At 39.2% G+C, this 15,858-nt stretch overlaps 1 protein-coding gene across 1 annotated transcript in view; it reads right to left on the minus strand.

Moving 5' to 3' along the window:
- The window catches only part of LOC117963337 (transcriptional regulator ATRX-like), a 66,903-nt gene that overhangs the window by 11,638 nt on the left and 39,407 nt on the right, over nt 1-15,858 (minus strand). Inside the window, exons 21-30 of the mRNA XM_059001388.1 lie at nt 15,446-15,621; nt 14,550-14,667; nt 11,054-11,184; nt 10,305-10,396; nt 9,983-10,137; nt 9,291-9,447; nt 9,065-9,165; nt 7,715-7,823; nt 6,098-6,275; nt 5,367-5,561 (exon numbers count right to left, since the gene is read on the minus strand). Coding sequence (XP_058857371.1) covers nt 5,367-5,561; nt 6,098-6,275; nt 7,715-7,823; nt 9,065-9,165; nt 9,291-9,447; nt 9,983-10,137; nt 10,305-10,396; nt 11,054-11,184; nt 14,550-14,667; nt 15,446-15,621 — 1,412 coding nt within the window. The remainder of the gene's footprint in view (nt 1-5,366; nt 5,562-6,097; nt 6,276-7,714; nt 7,824-9,064; nt 9,166-9,290; nt 9,448-9,982; nt 10,138-10,304; nt 10,397-11,053; nt 11,185-14,549; nt 14,668-15,445; nt 15,622-15,858) is intronic.

A 15,858-nucleotide genomic window follows, 5' to 3' on the forward strand; every position in this document is an offset into this window, starting at 1 on the left:
CTGGACCTCTCTGATCACTATTTCATCTCTTTTTCTCTGTCTCTCCCCCCTCTCCCTGCTCCTCCTACCCCCACTGTCACCTCTCGCCGTAACCTCCGCTCTCTCTCCCCCTCTGTCCTTGCCTCCACTGCTCTCTCTCACCTCCCTCCTATCGACTCCTTTTCACAACTCTCCGTAGACTCTGCTACCTCCACCCTCTTCTCCTCCCTCACCTCCTCCCTCGATTCCCTCTGTCCCCTCACCTCCCGACCTGCTCGCCCCTCCCCTCCCCATCCCTGGCTCTCCTCTGTGCTCCGCTCGGCAAGAATCACACTGCGATCTGCTGAAAAGAAATGGAAGAGAACCAAACTCCCTGCTGCCCTAGACCTTTACCGCACTCTCCTCTCCTCCTTCTCCTCTACTCTCTCCTCTGCTAAATGTGCTTATTTCCAATCTGTAATCGAAGCCTCCACTAACAACCCACGTAAACTATTCTCTACCTTCTCCTCCCTCCTAAACCCTCCCCCCCTCCTCCTCCCTCCTATCTCCCCTATCTCCCCTGACGACTTTGCCTCCTTCTTCTCTTCTAAAATCTCAGATATCCGCAAACTCTTTAACACCTCTCCCTCCCCCGCACCCCCTCCTGCTCCAACCCCTACACCCACTACATCCCCTACTAACTCGCCCTCCTTCTCCACCTTCTTGCCCCTCTCAGACTCTGACCTCTCCTCCCTGCTCCAGGGTCACAAACCCACCACGTGTGCCTTGGACCCCCTCCCCACTCACCTCTTTCAAGCTGCTGCTCCTGCTCTACTCCCCTTCATCTCCTCCCTCCTCAACACCTCTCTACTTTCTGGCATCTTTCCCTCTGCCTTCAAAAAAGCCTCCATCACTCCCCTCCTCAAAAAACCTACCCTTGACCCCACCTCCCTCCAGAGCTACCGTCCTGTCTCCCTCCTACCCTTCCTCTCCAAAACCCTCGAGCGGACTGTACACCGCCAGCTCTCTGCTTTCCTGTCCAACCACTCTCTGCTTGACCCTCTCCAATCTGGCTTCCGCTCTGCTCACTCCACTGAAACGGCCCTCCTGTCTGTCACCAACTCACTTAAGTGTGCCCGAGCTGCCTCCCTCTCCTCTGTCCTAATTCTCCTCGACCTCTCTGCTGCCTTTGACACTGTTGATCACTCTATTCTACTATCATCTCTTGCTGACCTGGGGATCTCTGGCACTGCTCTGGCCTGGTTCTCCTCCTACCTCTCCAACCGCACTTACCAGGTAACCTGGCGTGGAGCAACCTCCACACCTCACCCACTCTTAACTGGAGTCCCCCAAGGGTCAGTCTTGGGTCCTCTCCTGTTCTCTCTCTACACCCGCTCCCTGGGCCCCCTCATCGCATCCTATGGTTTCTCATACCATTTCTATGCTGATGATGCTCAGATTTTCCTCTCCTTCCCCACCTCTGACTCCACCATCTCCTCCCGTATCTCTACCTGTCTGTCTGCTATTTCCTCCTGGATGCACTCGCATCACCTCAAACTCAACCTCTCTAAATCTGACCTCCTTTTCTTTCCCTCCTCCTCCCCCTCCTCTGATCTCTCTATCTCTGTTCCTCTGGAATCTACCACACTCTCTCCCTCTTCCTCTGCTAAGAACCTTGGAGTCACCCTGGACCCCTGCCTCTCTTATTCCCAGCACATCTCCACTCTGGCACGCACTTGCCGATTCTTCCTGAGCAACATCCGAAGAATCCGACCCTTCCTCACCAACTATGCTACCCAGCTCCTGGTCCAGGCCCTGGTACTCTCCCGCCTAGACTACTGCAACTCCCTCCTGGCTGGCCTCCCTGCGTCCGCCACCCGTCCGCTCCAGCTCATCCAGAACTCTGCTGCCCGCCTGGTGTTCTCTCTGCATCGCTTCGCCCACGCTACTCCACTACTCCGCTCACTCCACTGGCTCCCGATCACCGCTCGCATCCAGTTCAAGACTCTTGTACTAGCCTACAGATGCCTTGACCAGACTGCACCCAGCTACCTCCAGACCCTCATCTCTCCCTACACCCCCACTCGACCTCTCAGCTCCGCCTGCACTAGAAGACTGGCTCTACCTCCGCTACGCTCCCCTGCCTCCCGAGCACGCTCCTCTCCACCCTTGCTCCGCAGTGGTGGAACGACCTTCCTACAGATGTCAGGACTGCCCAGTCCCTGACCACATTCCGGCGCCTCCTTAAGACTCACCTCTTCAAACAGCACCTGTAGAACTCCTCTGTTTGTATCCTGGGACACTATCACCCTTCATTCAAATGTGCTTTATTTTGCTCTCATCTGCCCCCTATTTTACTGCATTTAATCCTGTACTTCAGAATACTGTAATCTGCCAAGTGTTTAACCTGTAGTACTTTGTATTTAATCATATCCTGATGTAACTATCACTATTATCTGCTGTATTATTGAATTGTGGTTTGTCACACTTGAACAAAAATTATTGTATTTCTTGCTCTTATTGTATTACTTGTATTGTAACACTTGAATGTATTTGTATTTGCTTGCGATTGTAAGTCGCCCTGGATAAGGGCGTCTGCTAAGAAATAAATAATAATAATAATAATAATAACTGTTCTTTTCTGTGATGCGAATATACAGCTATGGCCAAAAGTTTTGCAACACCTGGAATTTTAGGATTGAGACAGATAGATGTAGATATATAAAAACAATATGAACATAATTTAGATATTTTATTTATCATGTAAATTAAAGGAACTACAAAATGATATCACAAAATTCTACTGCAAGCCATAATAGTAGTACAGTATTTCAATTTGTCAGTTTGTTATCAGATATACGGAAAACTACCAAACTCTATGCAATTAAATATGTTAACGTAACATTATTCAGCAAGTTTCATTTGACTTTATGAAGCAAAATGTGTTAATTATATAGGTGATGCTAAACTTTTGGCCATAGCTGTACATTAAAAAAACGTATGAACGAGGTGGCCATTCGGCCCTTCAATGCTCCAGTTGCAAGTAGATGACTGATCACAAAACTCTGTCGAGGTCTTAAAAGGATCCCAATGATCCCTTTCCTTTATGCTGGTCTGCAGGTAGTTGAGGTCCCCCTTTTACACAAGGACGACTGCATACTACCTGGTAGGCAAGGATATAGAGAGCTTGACTTGAATCCTGCCCTGGTGTCACATCAGAATATTTTGTTGTTGCTGGGTCTCTGGGAGATAAAACCGCAAGGTTCAGAGATAAAAGGCAAATGCGTTCATCCACTGTACCACCTTGCCACAAACTTTACTGATGTCTAACAAAAATCACTCATTTAAGGAACATCTGGTGAGCTTGTTAAGAGTCGATCCCTGTATCTAATTATCAATTCTTTTCCTTTTCAAAACGAGACACAGCAGGCGGCAAACGGAAGCACTGGCAAATTATCACATTCCAACCAATTGCCTGCTGGGCTGAGAAATGTGCTCAACCCTCTCCCAAAACACATCTATGTGGAGAGTACTAAAACAGCCCTGATTTTCAGTTCCCCTTCCACCCCCTCAGGGCAGCATATTCTGAAATTAGACTTCATTTCAAGTACATAAAGCTGGAGAGACACCGTGCTGTGAAGCTCCCATGCTTACAGTTTCATCTTTTTTTTTTGTCATTAAAACCTTTAAAGTGTATTATTCCCAGATTCTCAATTCAGCTTGAAGCATTTTCTTTTTTTTTTTTTTTAAACTACAAAAGATATCTATGCATATTTTCTTTCAAATAAAAAATTCTCCCACCAAGATGCAAAAATTGCAGATAATTATAATCTATGTAGATACTTATTTGGTTTAAAAAGCAACTGTCTGAAAATTCTCATTTTCAGGTCACCTCAGTAAACTTTTTCCATCAGTACTCCGCAGAAACACCAGAACATGCTCAAACTCACTTTGTGATGCATCCTAATGCAGCAAACCTGCAGAGATCACATGGGTTGCCAGCACAAACAGCAGAGCTCCTCCACCTGTAATTTATTTTTTATTTTATAATTGTGGTGCTTGTGATTTAAGGGGCAACGAGAGATGAGAGCAATAACATAACCTATAGGTCAGGCACTTCAACCGTGACCTGAAAATGCCATTCCATCCTGGGTCGCCAATGGTTATGAATTGTGTGTTTTTAAATTAACATTACTTTCCACTGGGGGTAAAATGAAGCCACCAAATGTATTCAAACCCAGAACTCCCAAAGTGAAAGCCATGAAAGGCAAGTGAATTGGCCTAGTCATCCACGAACCCTTGGTCCCTTGCCTATGTCAACCCAAAGAGACACAGGGTAGTCCTGAGGAGGCTCTCAATCAAAAACATGTTAGAGTTCTACAGGAATTTTCATTTTACTTTACCTTTAAAAAAAGTGTCCCGTAATTACAACACTGGGCAGCAGTGTGGAGTAGTGGTTAGGGCTCTGGACTCTTGACCGGAGGGTCGTGGGTTCAATCCCCGGTGGGGGACACTGCTGCTGTACCCTTGAGCAAGGTACTTTACCTAGATTGCTCCAGTAAAAAAATCCCAGCTGTATAAATGGGTAATTGTATGTAAAAGTAATGTGATATCTTGTAATAATTGTAAGTTGCCCTGGATAAGGGCATCTGCTAAGAAGTGTAATAATAATAATAATAAAAATACTTGCGAATTTCCTTGCAATAATTATTATTTTCTTTGGAAAAGTTAAGTGACACTTTGCAAGAATTTAACACAGTATGTCTGGAGCTGTTCACGGTTTGACATTTTGAAATTAAAAACAATATCTGCAAAATGTATCTATATTCATTTTATTTTTTAAAAGATGTTTACGAATGGTCTTTCAAATCAAATAAATGTATTTGTGACCTTAAATGTGATATCTTGTAACAATTGTAAGTCGCCCTGGATAAGGGCGTCAGCTAAGAAATAAATAAATAAATAATAAAAATAAAATAATAAAATAAAAGGTTAATATTCAAGTAACCGCCACCTCCTTTTTATTTATTTATTTAAGTCTTGGATTAAGCTTGACATTGGAAACAACTATCATTTTTATAATACAATGGGCTTGTGATGTATTAAGCTAGAGTTGTATTAAATATGGAATAGGGTACCACATTGGGTAATTTACAGTTATAATGTTTTATGCATTTAATTAAATCACTAACATATTAATGCGTTTGCCAGCCTCCCAGTAAAGCTTATTGGAAACTAATAACTAATTTAGTTTACATACCTGCCTCAAACTACAGGATATAACAAGATATTAGAAACTGTAATTGACATGGGAATTCTGAAAACTACAGTTTGTGGAATGCAGAGGCTGTCCATTGAAATGATCACTTGCATGACTGAACTCTGTGAAGCTCTATGAATAGACTGACCTTGGGCAGCATGGGGGTGGCTCTCTTGCTCTTCTTCTCCGAGTTGGGATCATCCAGCTGGTCGGGTTCGAAGGTGTAGAGCTCAGTGAGCTCGTTCATGGTGAAGTGCCGCTCGATCTGCTGCTGATCCACCACTCGGAAAGAGAGGGACTGCTTCGCCACCTGCCGGTCATAGATCTTCTCCTCCATGGTGCCCTGAGACACATCAAGCAATTCAGACTTTAAAACTCGCTGTTTTCCAACTGCTTTTTTTTTATATATGTATATTTTTGCCACAAAACAAAATTGCAGAGCACAATGAAATAAAACCAAATCTTTCTTATAGCCTGGCAAACAGATCCTGCGATTGCCTGACACTGAGGGAAATGCCTGTAGTGATGCCTGCAGCTTACATAATAGTTCCCATTTTTGAATAAAGAAATAAGCCACATTCTTCTTGTGTTTTATATTTTTTCTTTAATTGAAGGCTAAAAATAAAATCTTGTAATAGACATTTCTCTCAAAGGTTACATAAAGGTTAAATAATAATAATAATAATAATAATAATAATAATAATAATAATAATAATTAGCACAGTTAAACTCATTTTATGCAGAAACAAACATACCTTTAATGATAATGTAATTATTTTAACACTCTCTATCTTCTTGTATTAAAATTGAAATTGCCCAACTACAAATATTTAATTCCCTTTAAAAGGTGTATTTAGTTACAGAGATTATTCTTATTACCTGACCCAAAAACCTGTAGACAAAAACAGTTTTCGTCTGCCCAAATCGATACACTCTGAAGATACTCTGAACATCGTAAGACGGGTTCCAAGAAGCGTCAAAAATGATAACTCGGTTGGAAGCTACCAAATTAATCCCAAGAGACCCAGCTCTTGTAGAGATGAGGAACAAGCGACCCCTGCAAGAGGAAAATGCACGGTGGAGGTAAGCACCAGGGATACACAGAAGAAGAAAGAAAAAAACAGCACAACTAATTTTTTCAACAGCAGCAAAAAAGTAGCCAAGTTAAATTAAGTTTTCAAAACCAACCATTACACACTAGAAACATTTATGATTTTTATTACTGATAAAATGTTGGCTTGGTCAGTTTAATAAACCCCAGTGTGACACCGATTATAGCATATTCCCTTTTCTTTACTAATACACCGTACTATATGCCAAGAGTCTGATGCTAAATAACTTTTGACTAAATAACATTTTAGCATAACTGGCTAAGCTAGATGCGTGTAAAACTGTATGAAGCAGGGTCGCCACTTCACTAGATCCCTGTCTCTGGGGGTAAGCATCCTGAGAGGGGGGTGATAAAAGGGAGAGAGTTCTGTTCTGGTTTATAGTCCTTTACCAAACTGCACAAATCTGACTTGAGGCACTCAGAATAACCCAATCGCCAGCACATGTGCAGAAGCTGGTGCAAATGCCACATCAAAGGCAGGGGCATCTAACACAGCCTACCCTTTAATCAAGCAGCTCAATAGGAAACTGCACAAAGACAGAAGGAGCTCTATGAAAAGCACTCAGGTTTCACAGAAACCCACCTTCGCTCGTTAAGAGAACACACAGAGTTAGAGCTGAAATCCAAAACACTGCCCTTTTGTCCTCTGTTTAAACTTTGACGAATGGATTTGGATTAAAAGGAGACAACATAACACTGTTGTTTTCTCTCTTAAATGAGGTTCAATTCGGTTTTTGTTTTTAAAGTATCACCGACTACAAAAAAGTATTTTTATTTATTACTTTGTACATTAGACTGAACATACTTTTCTAAAAAAACAGTTCTGTGCTGGGAAATGAGCTCACTGTTGCCTGTGAAATGTTACATTAAAAAACAAAAACAAATAAATAAAGAGAAAGAATGTTTCCTTTATATAGCCTATGCGTTACTAAACAACGTAACTTTTCTGTTTAAAAAAACAAACAAACATAAATGAATGCTAATGTGTAATGAAACCTTATTCTGTTCAGGCAGAAACAGAAGTAAAGACCATTTGATTTCATCAAAACAATGTAATTACTTTAAATTTAAACATTTAAGATGTACAGTTAAACAGTGTTTTACAGTTACATACATTTGTAAATGTAAGTTCCCTTGTATTCAGAGTGGAAAAGCTCACCACGAACATTTTTATCAAAATATTGCCTTCGCTAGGATCATCAGATATTTGAATATGAAGGGACTTCACTTGCCCAAATCAACCAGAAACCACTGACCCAAACTTTAATACCCAGAAAATGTGTATTAAGGAACGCCCATATCAAGAGTCAAATCCTGTGAGCGATTCAAGATAAAAATGATGTTGCAAAGATTCAAGGTGCAGATGTTTAAACCAAACTATTTACCTGACGTTGCTAATATCATTAAATTCTTCAGCCCATTTCTTTCTTGCGACTGCATTGGTGGAGCCATCAAGACGGTAGTAATCAATATTTCTAAACCACTTCCCCTCTCCTGCAATTTAGAACAAACACATCCGTTACATGAGAAATAATTGACTACATGTTTTCCAGATAATGGCTCAATTTAACTATTTACCATGAAGAAAAAACAAACACTCAACAACAACGCAGGCCAACAATGTGTTTAATATACCAAGATCAAGCAAGTATACAGGCTTCATCATAATTATAAGGTCATATCTGGACTGTAGACATTGTTTCTGGTTCAGCCAGTTTTATTAGGTCATACCTAAACCCGGTGTTTCAAGATTATCAGAACAAATCTGAATTTACACTTTCTTGAACTGCAAACGTGACATGGGAGAAGTACAGTATTTGGTACACAAAATCATGTTATCAACTCCATCCTTAAAAGGGAATAGCATCATAAAAAGCTACTATGTTTAACCCTCATGCCCACTAACCCTAGTTTTTGTTGTTCTTTTGTATTTCGGCATGTTTCCAATTACTGGGCTGCAATCTATCCATTACAAATTGCAAACCTTAAGTAAACGTTTTTAGGCGAATTAGAAAAAAAAAAAAAAAAGTTAAAAAACAAAATTCAAGGTCTAATCATTTTGGAAATGAAAGTCTGGAGCAGCTGGTGTAGTTTAATTAGGTTGTGAGGCAGCACTACCTCATGCCAGATGTTGGAGAAAAAAATATAAGCTTTTGCTAAAGTATAACCCTTAATTTTCTTGGGGGTCAAAGTTTATTTATACAGTACAAGCCCTGTGGTGCATCATTTTCAGTCGTGGAGCAGTGCACGGAAGCAGTGGTGAATTATCACTGGAGTAAAAACCAGCAGGAAACAAGGGGGGGGGGCTGCCAGTGGCTCAGACAACAAGCCTAACTGGGAAAAACTAACAAGAAAAATCAGCAAGTGCTTAAAAGGTATACAAGTAGGAAAAAATTTGATCACAGCTGCAGTTTTAATAGCAGATGTAAAAGGACACGACCCTTTAGCTTAAACAACTTCTATTTATAAGCTGTAAAAATGCAGAAATGTTGCGGTTTTTTTGGAAGCATTTTTAAAAGTGAAAAATGTATTTTTTATTAGAATTTAAGGTTATCCAACTTCTGACTGCATTTCAGGCTCTATTGGTAAGAGATTGTCAGCAAAGAGGGAATTGCTGACAGAATCGATCACAAAGTCATAACTAGTGAATCGCATGGGAATGTCCATATCTAATGTGATGCTATTTATGTTCATTCTACAGAGGAAAATAAATTCTAATAAAACTAATTACAAACCTTTATAAATCTCTGGTTTTCCCTCTTCTTTCGCCCTGCCTGCAAGCTCAAGGAAATCTTCTATTAAGTCCAATGATATCAATGACTGGCTGAACACAAGACTGGAAAAAAGTTTTAGGAAAAAAAAAAAAATCCATTATAATATACACAACTTAAAAAAAAAAAAAAAAAAAAAAGTTACAAATATGGTTCCATTTTAATTTTTTATGACCAATGAAAACCTTACACTTTGTCTCCTACTTCCTCAGCCATCCTGAGGATTTCAAAGAGCAGGACCATCTTCCCAGAGTGCTGCAGGATTTCTGCGTCTGCTTCAGTAACAAACTCCTTGTGCCAGTCTGGGGAGGGGCTGCCAGGGCCTGAACTGGAGGTAGGTTTAGATACTATAGAAAAAATACAAAATAAATAATAAAGCATATTCTACTTCAATAAGACTCTTACGTGATTACTGACAAAGATTTATCAAATCAAACCATCAACGGTATGTCTAGTCAAATCATTTCTACTATATCACTCACACAACTTAAATTACAACTTGCACATTTTTTTTTTATAATAGCAGCTTAATAAAGGTGGTAGGTGTTGTGTTACAAAACTCATTCATGTATTCCTGTTTATTATATTTAAAAACATAAAACACACACACACACACGGGTGCAATTTAATAATATTAGTTTTTTTTGCTGCCTGGGGGAGAGAGGGTCACAGCAGACTCAAGTAACTCGTAAACATTTGAGAACATTAACTACAGCAAAACCAATAGACTTTTTATGGTGTTAATCATTTCCTGTAACCCCCCTTTATTTGCTGTTAAAATGGCTTTAATCACATTGCTGCTAACTCCACTTATACATGAATGAAAAGAGAACCACCATGATATGAACACGGCTGCAGGTTAAAAGGTGAAAGAAGTCTTACCTTCTTCTTGGGCAGGTTCTATTTCCGGTCTCTCTCGCACCCCCTCGCCCCCGCGGGACCGCGAGTTCCACACTTTAATCACCTCCATATCATTGTCACTGCCGCTTTCATTGGAGCTGCTGCCCATCTTCCCTTTGCCTTTCCTTTTCTTCTTACTAAAAAAACACACAAACACCAGTTTACACACTTTCTTTCTTTACTTTTTTCTAAGTCATAAAACAAACACTTGTCTTTATTTCAGTACTGTGCCCCTTCAGTAGTAAGACCATCTCCCTGTTAAGGCCACACTGTGTGGGTTTCTTGACTGTATAGAAATGCATACCTTTTTTTTTCATCTTCAGAAGTTAAACTCATTGAGGACTCATCTGTTTCTGATGCAATGAATTCCTCCATACTGTCCTCATCAAAGTATCCCTGGAAAAGAGAAGCGATACTTTATTATAAAAAAAAAAATCACTACAGCTCTAAAACAAGGAGGTAATTGTCATAAAAAAAAAAAAAAAACTTTCACCAATTAGTCTCAATTGATTAATGTAAACACTATATAAGGTCACAAATACATTTATTTGATTTGAAAAGACCATTCTTAAACATCTTTTAAAAAATAAAATGAATATAGATACATTTTGCAGATATTGTTTTTAATTTCAAAATGTCAAACCGTGAACAGCTCCATACATACTGTGTTAAATTCTTGCAAAGTGTCACTTAACTTTTCCAAAGAAAATAATTATTATTGCAAGGAAATTCCCAAGTATTTTTATTATTATTATTATTACATTTCTTAGCAGACGCCCTTATCCAGGGCAACTTACAATTATTACAAGCTATCACATTATTTTTACATACAATTACCCATTTATACAGCTGGGTTTTTACTGGAGCAATCTAGGTAAAGTACCTTGCTCAAGGGTACAGCAGCAGTGTGCCCCCCCCCCCCCCGGGATTGAACCCACGACCCTCCGGTCAGGAGTCCAGAGCCCTAACCACTACTCCACACTGCTGCCCGTGGCTGGCTTTATTAAGCAGTGGTTTTAAACCCAACCGACGGTGGTTTTAACTCTATTTTACCTTGTTTTCTTTGCTAATATAGTCCAGCTGCAAACACCAGGGATGGGTCCAGATTCTGCTTAACATTTGGAAATCCTGGAATAGTCTGGTCCCTGTTTTGCCTCTCCCACCTTCCACACTGGTGCCCACACCTAATAAGAGATACATTTAATACTTAGGAGGAGCACTTCAAAGCAGTTTCAAACTAACATTATTGTTTAAAGGTCACTACCAATGCTATACAGCTAAAAATATCTGAGATTTTGGGCTACAAAAAATACCAAGGATAGATGGGTTACTGTAGAGGGATGGAGAAAGCTGAGAAACAAGTTTGAGGCGAAAATTAAATATTACATCAAACCCAAATGAATGAATATGAATACATACTATTATTTATTTCTTAGCAGACGCCCTTATCCAGGGCGACTTACAATTGTTATAAGATATCACATTTTTTTTACATACATATTCATCTTTCATACATATGAAATATGAAACATGAATATGAATACATATGAAATTCATATATTAAAAAAATGATTCCGTTGAAGATTACAAAGGCTACATTTAAATGCAACATAAAATACCTTCCCATTGTTTTGTAAAAAAAAACATAATTAAAAAAACCACCTAGTCAGAAGTTCCTGTCCCAATCAATTACAGCAAGGAGGTGCCATATTAAAACAAAAGCAAGAGCCAATAAGACCATTCTTATTAGAGGCATTACAGATGATTACTGCAGGACTTCTCTACGCAAAACTTCTCTTCATAATACGTGAGGATTAACAATGCTGCTGGGAATTGTGTTTTCACCCTGTAATACATCTTCAGAAGACAGCAGTCCCAGCAGCAGATTATCAAGGATGGATATAAATATTATCAGCTTTGAGGTGTAGTACTGTAGGAAGTGGTACACGTAACAGAATTGAAACAAATAAATATTCTAGCTCAAAACATCTTTAGCTTACTTGATCTAAATAACCGAGTTTCAAGAGCCATTATCAGCTTGAGGCATGTTCAGGACCGTATTTGGCTTTTCCTTATGTACCAGTATTTTTAACTTCTATAAGAATCAATGAAATAATATCTCACAGAATCTTACCCATGTGAAACTAATTTGTTTACAAATCATAACTGTGCCTCTGAAAAGTTCAGTTCCTGGACACAAGATGGTATAGGCAGTCACTTGAGCAGAGAACGCACACAATGCACTTGCTTTCATCCAAGCCAAGCATTCAAGACATTGAATATTTTAGAGGAAACAAGTACGTCATGAAATGCATCTCGCTAAACAGCTAAGCATCTTATTTTGAGAGACGCGAGAATGGTCTCAAACACCCTAAAGCACATTGCCAACTTCCACTCACTCTTACATTTTAAAGCTGTTTTCTCAATTACAAAACTAGCATATGTCACAAGCATCACAATAAAACCCTTAAACCAGCTTGCACACTTGACACTTTGCCCTACTTGTACATGTTTTACCATTAGCCCATATTGCAGGTCTCTACAAAATCGCACGTACAAGAAACAAAAATGAATAAAATAAAAGCAGAAAGTTAATAATTTGCAGTCAATCCAAATTCTAAACTGACACCAGGGCAATATGTACTATTTCAAAAGCAGCAATTTAAGAGATCTGTACAAATACAGTGAAGTGAACCAAAAATCAACCCAAATTAGTAAACAGTGCCTCTTTTCATACCCCATTTTCACATCTGCTGCACATTTGCCTTAATTTTGAAGCACAGGCTTCACAAGATCATTCTTTACACAACAGCAACTTGTGGGGTCAATCTGAACAGGCCCCCTCCCCGAGAACATCACAGTTCTGACGTTACCACCATGCTAAACGCAGCTCTGAATGATAAAGTTCATTTGGCTACAGTTTCAAAGGGACAAGTGACCAATTATAATCACGTAGGTAGCTGATGAATCAAATGAAAGAAAGCACAGATCGATTGGCCCTGGGCTATTCGTGCCCAATTAGCTTTAAACTTGCAATTCAGATTGTAATCTAACTTTTTTTTTCTTTCCTCCTAAAACTACTATGCTATATCACTACCATTAATAAGCTAGAAACCAGCAGAATGAATGGTTAGAACTGATTCATGTTAAAGTGAGTCAGTGCTTTAGGAAAACATCCTTCATCTTAGGGATCAAAGAAAAAGCAGTAAAGTGCTTCACCAATATAGGATTACACAGGAAATCTGGAGCTGGTGTTACAACATCCTACAGAAAACAATTTTGGTAATATGCACTAATTACATGACCTTTAATGATGCTTCCAAACACAGAATGAATGGGAATGCATTCATTTAGCACTGTACGAGTATGGAGAGTGTCTATCTGGTCTCACAAACAGTGCATACATCGCCTTTTCTACAAGTATGTTAATAACATACATCTCCTGTCACTGCTGTAAATACAAAACATCACGATCAGAAGTAGCCCACCATGACCTGCAAAACAAACGTTAAACAGACGGCAGGCTTTTCTATATACAGTGAAGTCTGTACAATATGGATTCACTTGGGATCGGAAAATTGTGCCGGATTAGAGTGTGTGCTGGATTATAGTTACTGTAAAGAATCTAATACTGTAACAAAAAAAAAAGGTAACATGACAAAACTATTTGAACACAAAAAAAAAAACAACCTTTAACTCTTCATACACGTGCAACAACACAATAATGCCTCAACAAAATCTACACCCGTTATTAGCACAAGCCTGTTTAAACCATTCCCATTGAAAGACTGGTACCTGTATGCCCGATTTAGGCACTTTCGGCTGGCATTCAGAATGTCAAACGGGTTGCCTTGCTATTTTCAGTTTTGGCTGGTTTTGGTAACGTTCAGGTTTTTGATAAGTTCAAATGTTCTTTCAAGGAGATCGCTCGTTCAACATTTTATTTGCTGTTCAACAGCTACATAAATCAGAATGGCACCGGCAGGTCATGAGTATATATGCCAAGTTGCTTAGAAAAGAAAAATCAAGTGACCCAGTGCCCAACTGCAGAGTCAGATTTACATTGATTTTAAGCAGTAGAGACTTAATCATGCCGGATTCCAGAATAGACAGGTTTCCGATTGCATCACATCATCCATTTCAATAGGGATTTGGTCAGAACACTAAAATCCTGCCAATGTATATAGAATGGATTAGAATACTAGTGTATTCACATTAACCATCAACTAAATAACAATAGTCTTGGCTTTATATATCACCTTTCAGAGACAAAGCTCTTTACAAAAAGAACTAAATGCAGAAAAGGCAATTTGCCAGAAGGCCATTTAAAAAAACCCAACCTGTTTTGTACCCACTGAGCCACCAACAACTTCAAAGTTATTAAAAATACAGTGGTCCCTGCCTTGTGTTTAAGACCCAAACACAGAAGCAACGAGAAATCTATTTCTCGTTGAGACCAAACAAATGATTATAAGCAGACAATGTCTGTCCTTCGATATGTAGTTACTAAGCATATTGGTAGAGCTAAATGAAACCTTTCCAAGCTTACCGGTGAAATGTTCCAAGTAGTAGCGATATAGTGTGCATTGGATTGGAGTCATCCTCACTGCAAGGACATACTCATGTTTTGGAGGCAAGAATTTTGTCAAGGCTGTGTAATCTTTTCTCTGAAAAACAGTTATTTAGGAGTTTTAGAAATCTAATAGAAAGGTGTTTTTGTGAATAAAAACAAAGTATCTTTTGGTATCACAATCTAAGGTGAATTATCATTTCAGATTGAATGGTTTGTAAAAAACAAAATTGAAAAAAAGATCTGAATTCATATGTCCAAGTGGTTTAAACAAATGTGGCAATGAAAAGGTTAATTTCTACCTGACAGAGCTTTATTGAGAGAATTAGATTCATCTCCAGCATTATTATGACTCGATAACTTCCTCCAGCTAGAACATGGTTAAAAAATAATAATTTAAGTCTGAAACATATTAAAATAATGTAATGCATATTTCTTTAAAAATATCTATCTATATATAGAAAAAGCATGGACAAATTGTGCAAGATCACATAGAGCACACCTAATTTGTACTTTCAGACATTTCAGTCTACTTCTGATGTCCAAGTACTGATAAAATCAGCAGCAAATAAAATGGTATGCTTTATATACATTTTTATGACATTAGATCCAGCTGATTTCATAAAAATAACTGGCTCCCTGTACCACAGCTTTGTTGCAAAGCTACAACAGAGTGAGGCAAGACTTGTGCAGGGAGAGAGATTACATTTTACTTTCAGTCATATTGCAGTACAGTCAAATATGTTTGAGAATAAAATAAAAGCAAGAGAGATACCGTGGGGGCTGTACACATCTGATTAGTTCACTGCAATAGTTGAACAGGACTCCACAGACATCCCCACACATGCAATCCCAGTTCCTTCCTGTTTACTTGCCTGCACACATCCCGCGAGCATCTCGTACAGGATGTGGGCTCGCTTCTTCATCACTCGCACGTCCTGCATCGTGGAGTCTGCACACTGGCCGTTCTGAATGGGGTTGATGAATCGGTTCCGGAACTCTTTGACCGAACCCAGAAGGTTTTCTTTGATAAAGTTCACCATGCAATGGTCTAAAAAGGATAGAACGCAGCACATTAACACAGCTTGTCTTTAATTGACAAAATACAATTGGCTTTAAAGTGTAAAGTGTACTGTTGTAGCTGCAGAGCAAAGTTTAGCCACATAATTTCAGAATACTTTTTCATCGTACTTCGACTGTGTATCAGTGAGCTTTCAACTAGAAGTCCCCGGAAATTTGACATAAGATAATTGAAGCACAAGGAGACGAAATGAAAAATGCAAACAAT

The sequence above is a fragment of the Acipenser ruthenus genome, chromosome 26, assembly GCF_902713425.1.
Source record: "Acipenser ruthenus chromosome 26, fAciRut3.2 maternal haplotype, whole genome shotgun sequence".
Taxonomy (NCBI): Eukaryota; Metazoa; Chordata; class Actinopteri; order Acipenseriformes; family Acipenseridae; genus Acipenser; species Acipenser ruthenus.